We start from the raw sequence: 13,302 nt of genomic DNA, 5'->3' as shown, positions 1-13,302 counted from the left end.
TGAATTCCGACCGCCGTCCTCCTCTTCGCTGGCGACTGATCGAGATTTCCGTAGCAGCCAACAGAACGAAATCCGCTACGATCCCAGCGAAAGATCCTCCACGCCGTTTCTACGTACAAATCGAGAGAAGTCATCGAAAGATAGGGTCATTCCCTTATTATCGCGAGTGATTTCGCTAGTGTCGCGTCAGCCGAAATTGACGGACACGGTCATAACGCGATCCCGCGAACCGAATTACTGAAAAATAGGCTCGTGTCGTAAAGCCTCCGGAGCAGCGGAAAATAGTTTCACCGGACGTGATACCTCGTATTCACCTCAAATGAATGTAAATGCGACACTTCCTTGCTAGGAAATAAGGTTTTCAGATATCTACGTATCGAAGAAATAGAGCTCTAATGCTTCTTGAAACGCCATATCCAATCTCATTTCTATGTTTCACCATAAGATATAATATTCATTGCGAAGTGTCACGTATACACCGTATTCATCTCAAGAGAATGCAAATGCAACACTTCCTTTCTAGGGAATTACGTTTCCAGATGTCTACGCATCGAAGCAATAGAGTTCTAATGTTTCTTAAAACACGATATCGCATCTCATTTCTATGTTTCATGATAAGATATAATATTCATTGTGCAGTGTTATGTATACCACGTATTCACATCAAAAGAATGTAAATGCGACACTTCCTTGCTGGGAAATAGCGTTTCCAGATATCTACGTATCGAAGCAATAGAGTTCTAATGCTTCTCAAAACGCGATATCGCATCTCATTTCTATGTTTCATGATAAGATATAATATTCATTGTGGAGACTTAGGTGTACATCGCATTCACTTCAAAATAATATAAATGCGAACTTCCTTGCTAGGAAATAGCGCTTGCAGATATCTACGTAACGAAGCAATAGAGTCTTAAAGCTTCCTGAAACGAGATATCGCATCACATTTCTACGTGTCATGGTAAGATATAGTATTGATTGCGATGTGTTATGTATTCCTCGTCTACATTTCAAACGGATGTAAATGCGACACTTCCTTGCTAGGAAATAGCGTTTGCAGATATCTACGTATCGTAGCAATAGAGTTCTAATGCTACTTAAAACCAGATGTCGCATTTCATTCCTATCTTTCGTGATAAGATAAAATATTCATTGCGAAGTGTCATGTATATCTCGTATTCACTTCAAAAGAATGTAAATTCGACACTTCCATGCTAGGAAATAGCGTTTGCAGATGTCTACGTATCGTAGCAATAGAGAGCTAATGCTTCCTAAAACGCGATATCGCGTCTCACTTCTATGTTTCATGATAAGATATAATATTCATTGCGAAGTGTCATGTATACCTCGTATTCGCTTCAAGAGAATGTAAATGCGAAACTTCCTTGGGATTAAATAGCGCTTGCAGATGTCTACGTATCGTAGCAATGGAGTTCTAATGCTTTTTAAAACGCGATATCGCATCTCACTTCTATGTTTTATGATAAAACAAAATATTTATGCGAAGTGTCATGTATACCTCGTATTCACTTCAAAAGAATGTAAATGCGACACTTCCATGCTAGGAGAAAGCGTTTGCAGATGTCAACGTATCGTAGCAATAGAGTTCTAGTGCTTCTTAAAACGAGATGTCGCATTTCATTTCTATGTTTCGTAATAAGATATAATATTCATTGTGGAATGTTATGTATACCTCGTATTCACTCCACATGAATGTAAATGCGACACTACCTTGGTAGGAAATAACGTTTGCAGATGTTTACGCATCGTAGCAATAGAGTTCTAGTGCTTCTTAAATCGCGATATCGCATCTCATTCCTATGTTTCATGATAAGATATAATACTCACTGCGATGTGTCAAGTATATCTCGTATTCACTTCAAAAAAATGTAAATGCGACACTTCCTTGCTAGGAAATATTGTTTGCAGATGTCTACGCATCGTAGCAACAGAGATCTAATGCCTTTTAAAATGCGATATCGCATCTCACTTCTATGTTTCAAAATAAGATATAATATTCACTGCAAAGTGTCGTGTATATCTCGTATTCACTTCAAAAGAATGTAAATGCGAAAGTTCCATGCTAGGAAATAGCGTTTGCAGTTGTCTACTTACCGAAGCAATAAAGTTCTAATGCTTCTTAAAACGCGATATCGCATCTCATTTCTATGTCTCATGATAAGATATAGCATTCATTTTGCAGTGTCATGTATATCTCGTATTCACTTCAAAAGAATGTAAATGTGACAATACCTTGCTAGGAAATAGCGATTGCAGATGTCTACGTATCGTAGCAATAGAGTTTTCACGCTTCTTAAAACGCGATATCGCATACAATTTCATGTTTCATGATAAGTTATAATATTCATTGCGAAGTGTCATGTATACGTTGTATTCACTTCAAAAGAATGTAAATGCGACACTTCCTTGCAAGGTAGTAGCGTTTGCACATGTCTACGAATCGAAGCAATAGAGATGAAATGCTTCTTAAATAGCGATATCGCATCTCATTTCTATGTTTCATCATAAGATATAATTTTCATCGTGCAGTGTTATGTATATCTCGTTTTCACATCAAAAGAATGTAAATGCGACATTTCCGTGCTAGGAAATAGCGTTTGCAGGTGTCTACGTATCGTAGCAACAGAATTCTAAACCCTGCTAATTCGCGATATCGCATCTCATATCTATGTTTCACGATAATATATAATATTCATTGCGAAGTGTCATGTGTACCTCGCATACACTTCAAATGAATGTAAATGCGACACTTACTTGCTTGGAAATAGCGTTTGCAGATGTCTCCGTATCGAAGCAATAGAGTTCTTATGCTTCTTATATCGCCATATTGCATCTCATTCCTATGTTTCATGATAAGATATAATATTCATTGTGGAGTGTTATGTATTCTTCGTATTCACTTCGAAAGTATGTAAATGCGACACTACCTTGCCAAGAAATAGCGTTTGCAGATGTCTACGTATCGTAGCATTAGATTTCTAATGCTTCTCAAGACGCGATATCGCTACTCATTACTATGTTCCATGATAATATATAATATTCATTGTGGATTGTTATGTATACCTCGTATTCACTTCTACAGAATGTAAGTGCGACGCTTCCTTGCTAGGAAATAGCGTTTGCAGATGTCTACGTATCGAAGCTATAGATTTCTAAAGCTTGCTAATTCGCGATATCACATCCAATATCTATGTTTCATGATAATATATAATATTCATTGCGAAGTGTCATGTATACCTGGCATACACTTCAAATGAATGTGAATGCGACAGTTCTTTGCTAGGAAATAGTGTTTGCAGATATCTACGTATCGAAGCAATAGAGTTCAAAATCTTCTTAAATCGCGATATCGCATATCACTTCTATGTTTCATGATAAGATATAATAATCATTGTGCAGTGTTATGTATACCTCGCATTCACATCAGAAGAATGTAAATGCGACACTTCCTTGCTAGGAAGTAGCGTTTGCAGATGTCTACGTATCGAAGCAAACGAGTCCTAATGGTTCTTAAAAGGAGATGTCGCATCTCATTTCTATGTTTCGTGATAAGATATAATATTCATTGCAAAGTGTTAAGTATACCTCGTATTCAATTCAAAATAATGTAAATGCGACACTTCCTGGCTAGGAAATAGCGTTTGCTGATGTCTAGGTATCGAAGCAATAGAGTTCTAAAGCTTCTCAAAACGCGATATCGCATCTCATTTCTATGTTTCTTTGTAATATATAATATTCATAGCGAAGTGTCATGTATTCCTCGCATATACTTAAAATGAATTAAATGTGACATTTCCTTGCTAGGAAGTAGCGTTTGCAGATGTCTACGTATAGAAGCAATAGAATTCTAATGCTTCTTAGATCGTCATATCGCATCTCACTTCTATGTTTCATGATGATATATAATATTCCTTGTGGAGTGTTAAGTACACCTCGTATTCACTTCAAAAGAATGTAAATGCGACACTTCCTTGCTTGGAAGTAGCGTTTGCAGATGTCTACGTATCGAAGCAATAGAGTTCTAATGCTTCTTATAACGGGATATCGCATTCCTTTTCTATGTTTAATGATAAGATATAGTATTCATTGTGGATTGTTATGTATACCACGTATTCACTTCGAAAGAATGTTAATGCGACACTTCCTTGCTAGGAAATAGGTTTTGCAGATGCCTACGTATTGAAGCAATAGTTTTCTAATGCTTCTGAAATCGCGATATCGCATCTCATTTCTATGTTTCATGATAAGATATAATATCCATTTTGCAGTGTTATGTATACCTCGTGTTCACCTCAAAAGAATGTAAATGCGACACTTCCTTGCTAGGTAATAGCGTTTGCAGATGTCTACGTATTGTAGCATTAGTGCTCTAATCCTTCTCAAAACGCGACATCGTTTCTCATTTCTATGTTTCATGACAGTATATAATATTCATTGCGTAGTGTCATGTATACCTCGTATTCACCTCAAAGAAATGTAAATGCGTCACTTCCATGCTAGGAAATAGCGTTTGCAGATGTCTACGTATCGTAGCAACAGATTTCAAATGCTTCTTAAAACGCGATATCGCATCTCATTTCTATGTTTCATGATAAGATATAAACTTCATTGCGAAGTGTCATGTATACCTCGTAATCACTTCAAAAGAATGTTAATGCGACACTTCCTTGCTAGGAAATGTCGTTTGCAGATGTCTACGTATCGTAGCAATAGAGTTCTAATGCTTCTTAAATCGCGATATCGCTCCTAATTTCTATGTTTCATGATAAGATATAATATTCATTGCGAAGTGTCATGTATACCTCGTATTCACTTCAAGTGTCTCAAGAATCTCATCTCACTTCTATGTTTCATGATAAGATACAGTATTCGTTATGCATTGTTATGTATATATCGTCTACACTTCAAATGAATGTAAATGCGACACTTCCTTGCTAGGGAATAGCGTTTGCAGATGTCAACGTATCAAAGCAATGGAGTTATAATGCTTCAAAAATCGCGATATCGCATCTCATTTCTGTGTATCACGATAAGATATAATATTCACTGTGCAGTGTTACGTATACCTCGTTTTCACATCAAAAAAATGTAAATGCGACACTTCCTTGCTAGGAAGTAGCGTTTGCAGATGTCTACGTATCGAAGCAAACGAGTCCTAATGGTTCTTAAAAGGAGATGTCGCATCTCATTTCTATGTTTCGTGATAAGATATAATATTCATTGCAAAGTGTTAAGTATACCTCGTATTCAATTCAAAATAATGTAAATGCGACACTTCCTGGCTAGGAAATAGCGTTTGCTGATGTCTACGTATTGTAGCATTAGTGCTCTAATCCTTCTCAAAACGCGACATCGTTTCTCATTTCTATGTTTCATGACAGTATATAATATTCATTGCGTAGTGTCATGTATACCTCGTATTCACCTCAAAGAAATGTAAATGCGTCACTTCCATGCTAGGAAATAGCGTTTGCAGATGTCTACGTATCGTAGCAACAGATTTCAAATGCTTCTTAAAACGCGATATAGCATCTCATTTCTATGTTTCATGATAAGATATAAACTTCATTGCGAAGTGTCATGTATACCTCGTAATCACTTCAAAAGAATGTTAATGCGACACTTCCTTGCTAGGAAATGTCGTTTGCAGATGTCTACGTATCGTAGCAATAGAGTTCTAATGCTTCTTAAATCGCGATATCGCTCCTAATTTCTATGTTTCATGATAAGATATAATATTCATTGCGAAGTGTCATGTATACCTCGTATTCACTTCAAGTGTCTCAAGAATCTCATCTCACTTCTATGTTTCATGATAAGATACAGTATTCGTTATGCATTGTTATGTATATATCGTCTACACTTCAAATGAATGTAAATGCGACACTTCCTTGCTAGGGAATAGCGTTTGCAGATGTCAAAGTATCAAAGCAATGGAGTTATAATGCTTCAAAAATCGCGATATCGCATCTCATTTCTGTGTATCACGATAAGATATAATATTCACTGTGCAGTGTTACGTATACCTCGTTTTCACATAAAAAAAATGTAAATGCGGCACTTCCTTGCTAGGAAATAGCGTTTGCAGTTGTCTACGTATCGTAGCAACAGAATTCTAAACCCTGCTAATTCGCGATATCGCATCTCATATCTATGTTTCACGATAATATATAATATTCATTGCGAAGTGTCGTGTGTACCTCGCATACACTTCAAATGAATGTAAATGCGACACTTACTTGCTTGGAAATAGCGTTTGCAGATGTCTCCGTATCGAAGCAATAGAGTTCTTATGCTTCTTATATCGCCATATTGCATCTCATTCCTATGTTTCATGATAAGATGTAATATTCATTGTGGAGTGTCATGTATGCCTCGCATACACTTCAGATGAATATAAGGGCGGCATTTCCTTGCTAGGAAATAGCGTTTGCAGATGTCTGCGTAACAAAGCAAGAGAGTTCTAATGCTCCTTAAATTGCGATATCGCATATCATTTCTATGTTTCGTGATAAGATATAACATTCATTGCGAAGTGTCATGTATACGTCGTACCCACTTCAAAAGAATGTAAATTTGAAACTTCCTTGCTAGGAAATGGCGTTTGCAGATGTCTACGTATCGCACCAATTGATTTCTTATGCTTCTTAAATCGCGATATCGTATCTCATTTCTATGTTTCGTGATATGGTACAATATTCATTGTGGAGTGTTATGTATACCCCGTATTCACATCAGAAGAATGTAAATGCGACACTTACTTGCTAGGAAATAGAGTTTGCAGATGTCTACGTATCGTGGCATTAGAGTTCTATATCTTCTCAAAACGCGATATCGCTTCTCATTTCTATGTTTCTTTATAATATATAATATTCATAGCGAAGTGTCACGTATTCCTCGCATATACTTAAAATGAATTAAATGCGACATTTCCTTGCTAGGAAGTAGCGTTTGCAGATGTCTACGTATAGAAGCAATAGAATTCTAATGCTTCTTAGATCGTCATATCGCATCTCATTTCTATGTTTCATGATGATATATAATATTCCTTGTGGAGTGTTAAGTACACCTCGTATTCACTTCAAAAGAATGTAAATGCGACACTTCCTTGCTTGGAAGTAGCGTTTGCAGATGTCTACGTATCGAAGCAATAGAGTTCTAATGCTTCTTATAACGGGATATCGCATTCCTTTTCTATGTTAATGATAAGATATAGTATTTGTTTCGCGTTAGTCGATACGCGAAGCTCGTGATTCAACAGCGGCCAGAGAACTGGCCAGCAGAGGTTGTAAGGCTCTGCTCGGTGCCTCCGACTGTTTTGTCACGGGCGCTCCTACGTCTTTTTACGGAGATAGGAGTGTTATGAGGGTTTCAGGCCTGAACCTGATGATGGATAGATGGTAGTAACTGGTGTTTTATTGAGGTTCAACAGCGACCAGGTAAACTGGCCAACAGAGGTTGTAAGGCTCTGCTCGGTGCCTCCGACTGTTGAGACCGATGTGTATATAAGCGATTGGATGAAAATTCTAGCCGGTCCACTGCAAGCGGTGCTCTTTGGCGCGGCTGAGGGGCTCAGGTCGTTGGTGGTGAAGGCAGGGCTTCCGACCGTACTTGCCACACGTCTCGTGAGGAGTAACTCCTGCTCTCACGGCATGGCGATAATGTCAGACGGCCGTATTCGAGAGACTAACGCTGACCCAGAGATTGTCCGCTGTGGGGATCAATTCTGGTTTTGGGGTGGGTTTTCAGGGATTGTGTGCTGTAGCAAGACAATCAAGCTGAAAGAGCCCGACTCCTGGATAGTGCTTTCCTCCTCGACTAGGTTTTCTGCCGATCGCTAATGATAAGTTGGTGGATGGTTCGTTTGAAGGAAGGTTCGGTTCGAAGATGAACGTTCAGGCGCGATGCTGAAGTTCAACTGATTTCATTTGGAAAATCTCGCAAGCTTCTAATCTTGGAGAGGGAAGATCTTTCTTCTAATTGGACTATGTGAGTCCTGTTAGGGGGTGGCTATTGCGGACAGTAACCTATAAGGAATGTCCGTGGTCTTTTGGGAGGTGTGCTCCAAGACGGAGAAAGTGGCCATGAAATCTACGTCCTGTCAGGCATGTGTCGACAAAATGACATTGTCAAGGGGCGCAGTCTGGTTTCTTCGGAGTTTGGAGTTTCTGTTTACAGTTCGAATGCGGACTAAGTGGGCCTTCGTCTGTTGCGGCCATAAATTCAAAGTCAGACAATGAATGTTAGCATAAATGAACTGCCTTTCGAAGGTAGTCATTGAGGTTTGTAGATGCCAGAACGCTAGCTGGCATTTCCAGATGGGGACTGAGGTCCCTGCCGAACTCTTGGGTAGAATTTATGCCCGTGGTTGACAATGGCAGATTGGAAACATGCATGACAGACGGAGCTGATGGGCCAGAGAAGAGGGGTCTGGAAAATAGCCTAAGACCCGTGGGTGTGCCACGGAACATCCTCCCCCCGTTGAGAGGACTCCGATCAATTAAGTTATAGATATCAGACGTATGTAGTACGTCAAGCTAGATTACCTTGGTGTCCAGTATGAGTTAGGTAGTGATGATAGAAATGGTGCTAAGTACTCACCGAACGGTGTTCTTTGAGATACATTAAATGGTCAAGATTAACAGGCTTCCCTGGTGGAGACTGATGTCGCCAGGTCATCCTCCTCGCCTGGTTGATATAATAGAGGTGCGAGTCCCTTCACACTCCGATTGAGCACACTCGTGGCAGTTTTGACCGTCATAACGCGAACAACACCGTCGGAACCGGGATGAGCCTTGAGCACCCTGCCTAAGATCCACTGCATCGGAGGAACGTTATCCTCCCTGAGGAGCACGATAGTACCCTCCTTGATTGAGTGGGTCCCGTTCTTCCACTTGCTTCGTTTGGTTAGCTCGTTTAGGTACTCGAGGTGCCAGCGTTTCCAAAAATGTTGTTTCAATTTTTGTATATGTTGCCACGCTGACAAACGATTCGTGGGAACATCCACGAAATTTCGCTCTCGTAAGCTCGTAAGTGATTCGCCAATGAGGAAATGTCCAGGAGTTAAAACGATCAGATCATTAGGGTCTGATGAGATAGGTGTTAGTGGGCGGGAATTGAGAACCGCCTCAATTTCTATTATTAATGTGTTAAAGTTTTCGAATGTGAACGGCTCAGTACCCGCGACGCGTGTTAAATGGTGCTTGAACGATTTCACTGCAGCTTCCCATAAGCCTCCGAAATGCGGAGTGCGTGGAGGAATAAAGTTCCATTTGATTGCTCTATTTTCTAGAAAATTTCCCAGCTGCTGGTGGTAATCGTTGGATTTGATAAGTTCTTGCAACTCGTTATCTGCCCCGACGAAATTCCTTCCGTTGTCGGAGTATATTGCTTTGCATAGTCCCCGTCGCGCGATAAATCGTTTAAGTGCGGCGATGAAGCCTTCACTTGTGAGATCACTCACCAGCTCCAAGTGAACGGCTTTAACCGCGAGACATACGAAGACCGCAACATAAGCCTTGTGTTGATTGCGGCTTCGATGTTTCCGCTCTTTAATAAAGAACGGACCGCAATAGTCGATGCCGACGTGCGTAAAGGGCCGTGATTCCGTGACTCTGGCTTCGGGTAGATCTCCCATAGTGTAGTTCACTGCTGGTGGTCGTGCTCGAATACAAGGGATGCAGTTCTTTAAGGCCTTCCATACCTGGCTTCGCCCGTCGATCGGCCAATACCGGCGCCTCACGGCATACAACGTGTTCTGGACACCGGCGTGTAAATGAGTGTGATGTTCAGCTTGAATAATCAAGGTGGTTACGTGTGCCTTGGGAAGAAGTATGGGGTGTCGTTGCGAAAATGGTATCGGCGAATGTCTTAATCGGCCCCCGACTCGGAGAATCCCATCCTTGTCGAGAAAAATGGCCAAACGTTGGAATTTACCTCCCACGTCTCGCTGATTATTTTTCAGTTTGTGTAGTTCCGTTCTGAAATGAGTTCGTTGGAGGAGCTTGATGAGTGCGTCATGGGCCCTGGCGAGTTCGTCCGCCGTGAGGCCCCCCTTTTCCTGATTGTTCCTTTTCCACCGAAGGCAGCGTGCAGCGACGCGTTGCATCTTGTGCCAAGAGGAAAATTTGTCGAGGATATTGGCGTCGATCGTGGATAGATTCAGACAGGTTGCTGTCTTTTGTTCCGGTATGATAACGCAAGGTTCGAGTTGTTCCTTTGGTCACGAGGATTCTTCTCGACTCAACCATGTTGGTCCAAATTGCCAAATAGATGGTTGAATGAATTCTTGCGGTTGTTGTCCTCGTGAAATCAGATCCGCTGGGTTTTCGGAGGTTGAGATATGTCTCCAGTCAGCAGTATCCGTTCTAGACTGGATCTCGGATACTCTATTGGCGACAAATGTTTTGAGAAGATGCGGAGAGGTTCGTATCCAATGTAATACGATCGTAGAATCTGTCCACATGAAGGTACGATGAATTTTAATATGCAGTGCCTCTTTCGTCGTTGTCAGTAAGGATGTTAAAAGTAGAGCTCCGCACAATTCAAGTCGTGGTATAGATTGTGTTGCAATTTTCGTTCGAGCGATTCTAGTCGTCGTAGAGCCCTTATCTTTGATTCTCCTAAACGTGCTTGTTTGTCATTAAAAGGGAGTGCGACGATGTATCGGCCTTCAGCGTTGCGTGTGACGTGTTCTTTGAAGTGCGTTTCGCATAAATGGTCGGAATTCGAAAGGTGTCGAACTTGAGGACCTTCTTCGACTTCCCAAAATCGTGTCAGGTCGAACTGGAGCGCGTTAGTTGTGTGGCATGAAATGTCGTGTATCGGTGATGTGCTTGGCGCGCTCCCCCCGATGACCCATCCGAACATCGTTTTTTGCAAGTATAGGTTGGGTTCGGTGGGAGTGGACAGATTGATTTGTCCGACGGTGATGAGTGACAAGGTGGTTCCAGATCCTAGTAATATGTCGATCGGTGCTGGTCGATGGAATTCTGGGTCTGCTAATTTGATGTTCCTTGGAATATTTATTAATGATCGGTCGATGGGTTGGTCCGGAATTAATGATGATATTTTAGGTATTGTCAAAAATGTTAACGTCCGTTCGTAGCTATTGAATTTGGATCGGATGGTCGCTGTAGCGGTGTGTCTGGCCACCGTAGACAATTGGTTGAGAGCCCCCACTGGCACGTGGCAACCCTTCGTTGGGATGCCTAGCCGTTTTACTAGGTCCTCTGTTATGAAGTTGGTGGTGGCACCTGTGTCGACTAAGGTCCGGCAATTGACGGGTTGAAGATCCTTGTCGAGAATGTGGACCTGTGCTGTTACAAGGAGTTCATTTTTAATTGAGTCGACCACAAATGCGTTGACCCGACTCTGGTAATTGGGGGCTCCAGGTATTGATTGTCATTTGTCATTTTCCACTTGCGGGGCTGGTGAAATTCTGGGTCGTTTCGCTGCAGAAGTGGTTGCCCGATCATGAACCTGTTTTTCTTGATGTAATAGTGTGTGATGGTGCCGATTGCATCTGCGGCATGTTCCTCTATTGCACGTATCTGACTGGTGACCGGGCCCCAGACAATTCGTGCACAATGCGGCCCCTTTTATTGCCTTCACGCGACCTTCCACTGACAGGGTACGAAACCTTTGACATTGCCATATTCCGTGTAGATTACGGCAGAATGGACACCTTGAAGTCGTGGGTGTTCCGCTTCCCCTGATTTGTTCGCGGGAAGTATGTGTTTCCTCGGGATGGGTCGAGGTTACGAATGCATGGCCTTGTAGACCGCGCTTGTTGTTGTTAACCCTTCCTGATGTGCCGCGGCTGGAGTGTCCTATTGGCTGAACAGGTGGTTTATGGCTCGCAGGTCTGCAGTTTGCCCTTTTTTCTAAAAAGTCGAGCAAATGGGAGTACGCCGGCATTTGCTTGTCCTTTAAAGAAAGCTCCCAATGCCACGCTGTGTCGGTACTGATCTTTGCCAATATGAGAGAGATGATCATGCTGTCCCATGACGAAATGTCGACCCCCAGATTCTTCAGTGAACGTAGGTGTTGACGCACGGTGTCGACGAGGTTGCCTAAGGCTTCTGGCGTATCCCGTGCCAGAGGAGCTATGTTATGGATCGCATGACAATGTTTTAGCAGAATTTTGCGTCTGCAATAGAACTTTTCCTTGAGCAGTTCTATTGCATCCGCGTAGCCTGACTCGGTAATGCTTAATGATTCGATACAGGCGGCTGCCCGGCCGGTGAGTGTGGACCGTAGATATTGAAATTTCTGTACTGGTGATAAGTCATCGTTTTCGTCAATCATCGATGAGAAGGCTTCGAAGTATGATGTCCAGTTTTCGATTGTTCCGTCGAAAGTCGGTAAACGCATCTCGGGGAGTTTGATAGCCATCGGCGCAGCGGTGGTGGCCGTGGAGGAGTTCGAAGGATGGTGCCGTAGCGGAGCTCTTGGACGGTCTCCCTCGATGAATGCGTTCGCTCGTGCGACCACCGTCATGTAATCTCCGTGAATCTCGAAGCGACGCGGTTCCTCGCCACTATCGGCTTCTTCGATTTCAAGTTGGATCGCGTCGAAGCGATCCCAGATTTGGTGTAGGCTATCTAAGTGTGCCCGAATTAGACCTAGATCGCGGCGATCGGACTGTTTCGCGTTGTCTAATAATTTCGAGAACGCGGTGATGTGCCCTACTATGTTGCCGCGTTTACGTCGCAAGGTACTGAGGCTGGTGCCGTGTGGAGCGGAATGGCTGGAGGAGCCTTCGGATGATTTTGCCATTGTGATATTGGCTGATCGAGAAGTGGACTTGGCGAACACAAAACGAGCTTACCTTGGTGGACGTATTCTCGTGGTGGTGAATTATCGTATGCTGCTCTCTATCCTTGGCGTGCTGCCTTAGTCTTGATGTGATGCTGAATCACGGATGCGGCTGTCACACACAAGTTTAATCCAGATTGCACTGTAAATCCGAATGCACATGCACCTTCACTCGATATTTCGCACTGTACTTAACCCGTAGGTCGCTGAGAATCCGGCTCGAAGGACCAAAAATGTTCCGCGTTAGTCGATACGCGAAGCTCGTGATTCAACAGCGGCCAGAGAACTGGCCAGCAGAGGTTGTAAGGCTCTGCTCGGTGCCTCCGACTGTTTTGTCACGGGCGCTCCTACGTCTTTTTACGGAGATAGGAGTGTTATGAGGGTTTCAGGCCTGAACCTGATGATGGATAGATGGTAGTAACTGGTGTTTTATTGAGGTTCAACAGCGACCAGGTAAACTGG

At 42.4% G+C, this 13,302-nt stretch overlaps 2 protein-coding genes across 2 annotated transcripts; both read right to left on the bottom strand.

The window, feature by feature from the left end:
* Positions 1-8,659: 8,659 nt before the first annotated feature.
* Positions 8,660-11,428, bottom strand: LOC143432245 (uncharacterized). Its single transcript, XM_076909019.1, has 5 exons — positions 11,389-11,428; positions 10,765-11,339; positions 10,654-10,715; positions 10,264-10,610; positions 8,660-10,194 (listed from the first exon to the last, which is right to left on the bottom strand). Exons 1-5 carry the CDS (start codon positions 11,426-11,428, stop codon positions 8,660-8,662), a joined length of 2,559 nt encoding a protein of 852 aa, XP_076765134.1.
* LOC143432244 (uncharacterized) lies at positions 11,425-12,801 on the bottom strand. Its single transcript, XM_076909018.1, has one exon. It carries the CDS (start codon positions 12,799-12,801, stop codon positions 11,425-11,427), a length of 1,377 nt encoding a protein of 458 aa, XP_076765133.1.
* Between the last annotated feature and the right edge of the window lie 501 nt (positions 12,802-13,302).

The sequence above is a fragment of the Xylocopa sonorina genome, unplaced genomic scaffold (assembly GCF_050948175.1).
Source record: "Xylocopa sonorina isolate GNS202 unplaced genomic scaffold, iyXylSono1_principal scaffold0065, whole genome shotgun sequence".
Classification (NCBI taxonomy): domain Eukaryota; kingdom Metazoa; phylum Arthropoda; class Insecta; order Hymenoptera; family Apidae; genus Xylocopa; species Xylocopa sonorina.
The sequence above is the reverse complement of the archived record's forward strand: the minus strand, read 5'-3'. Positions and strand labels throughout refer to the sequence as shown.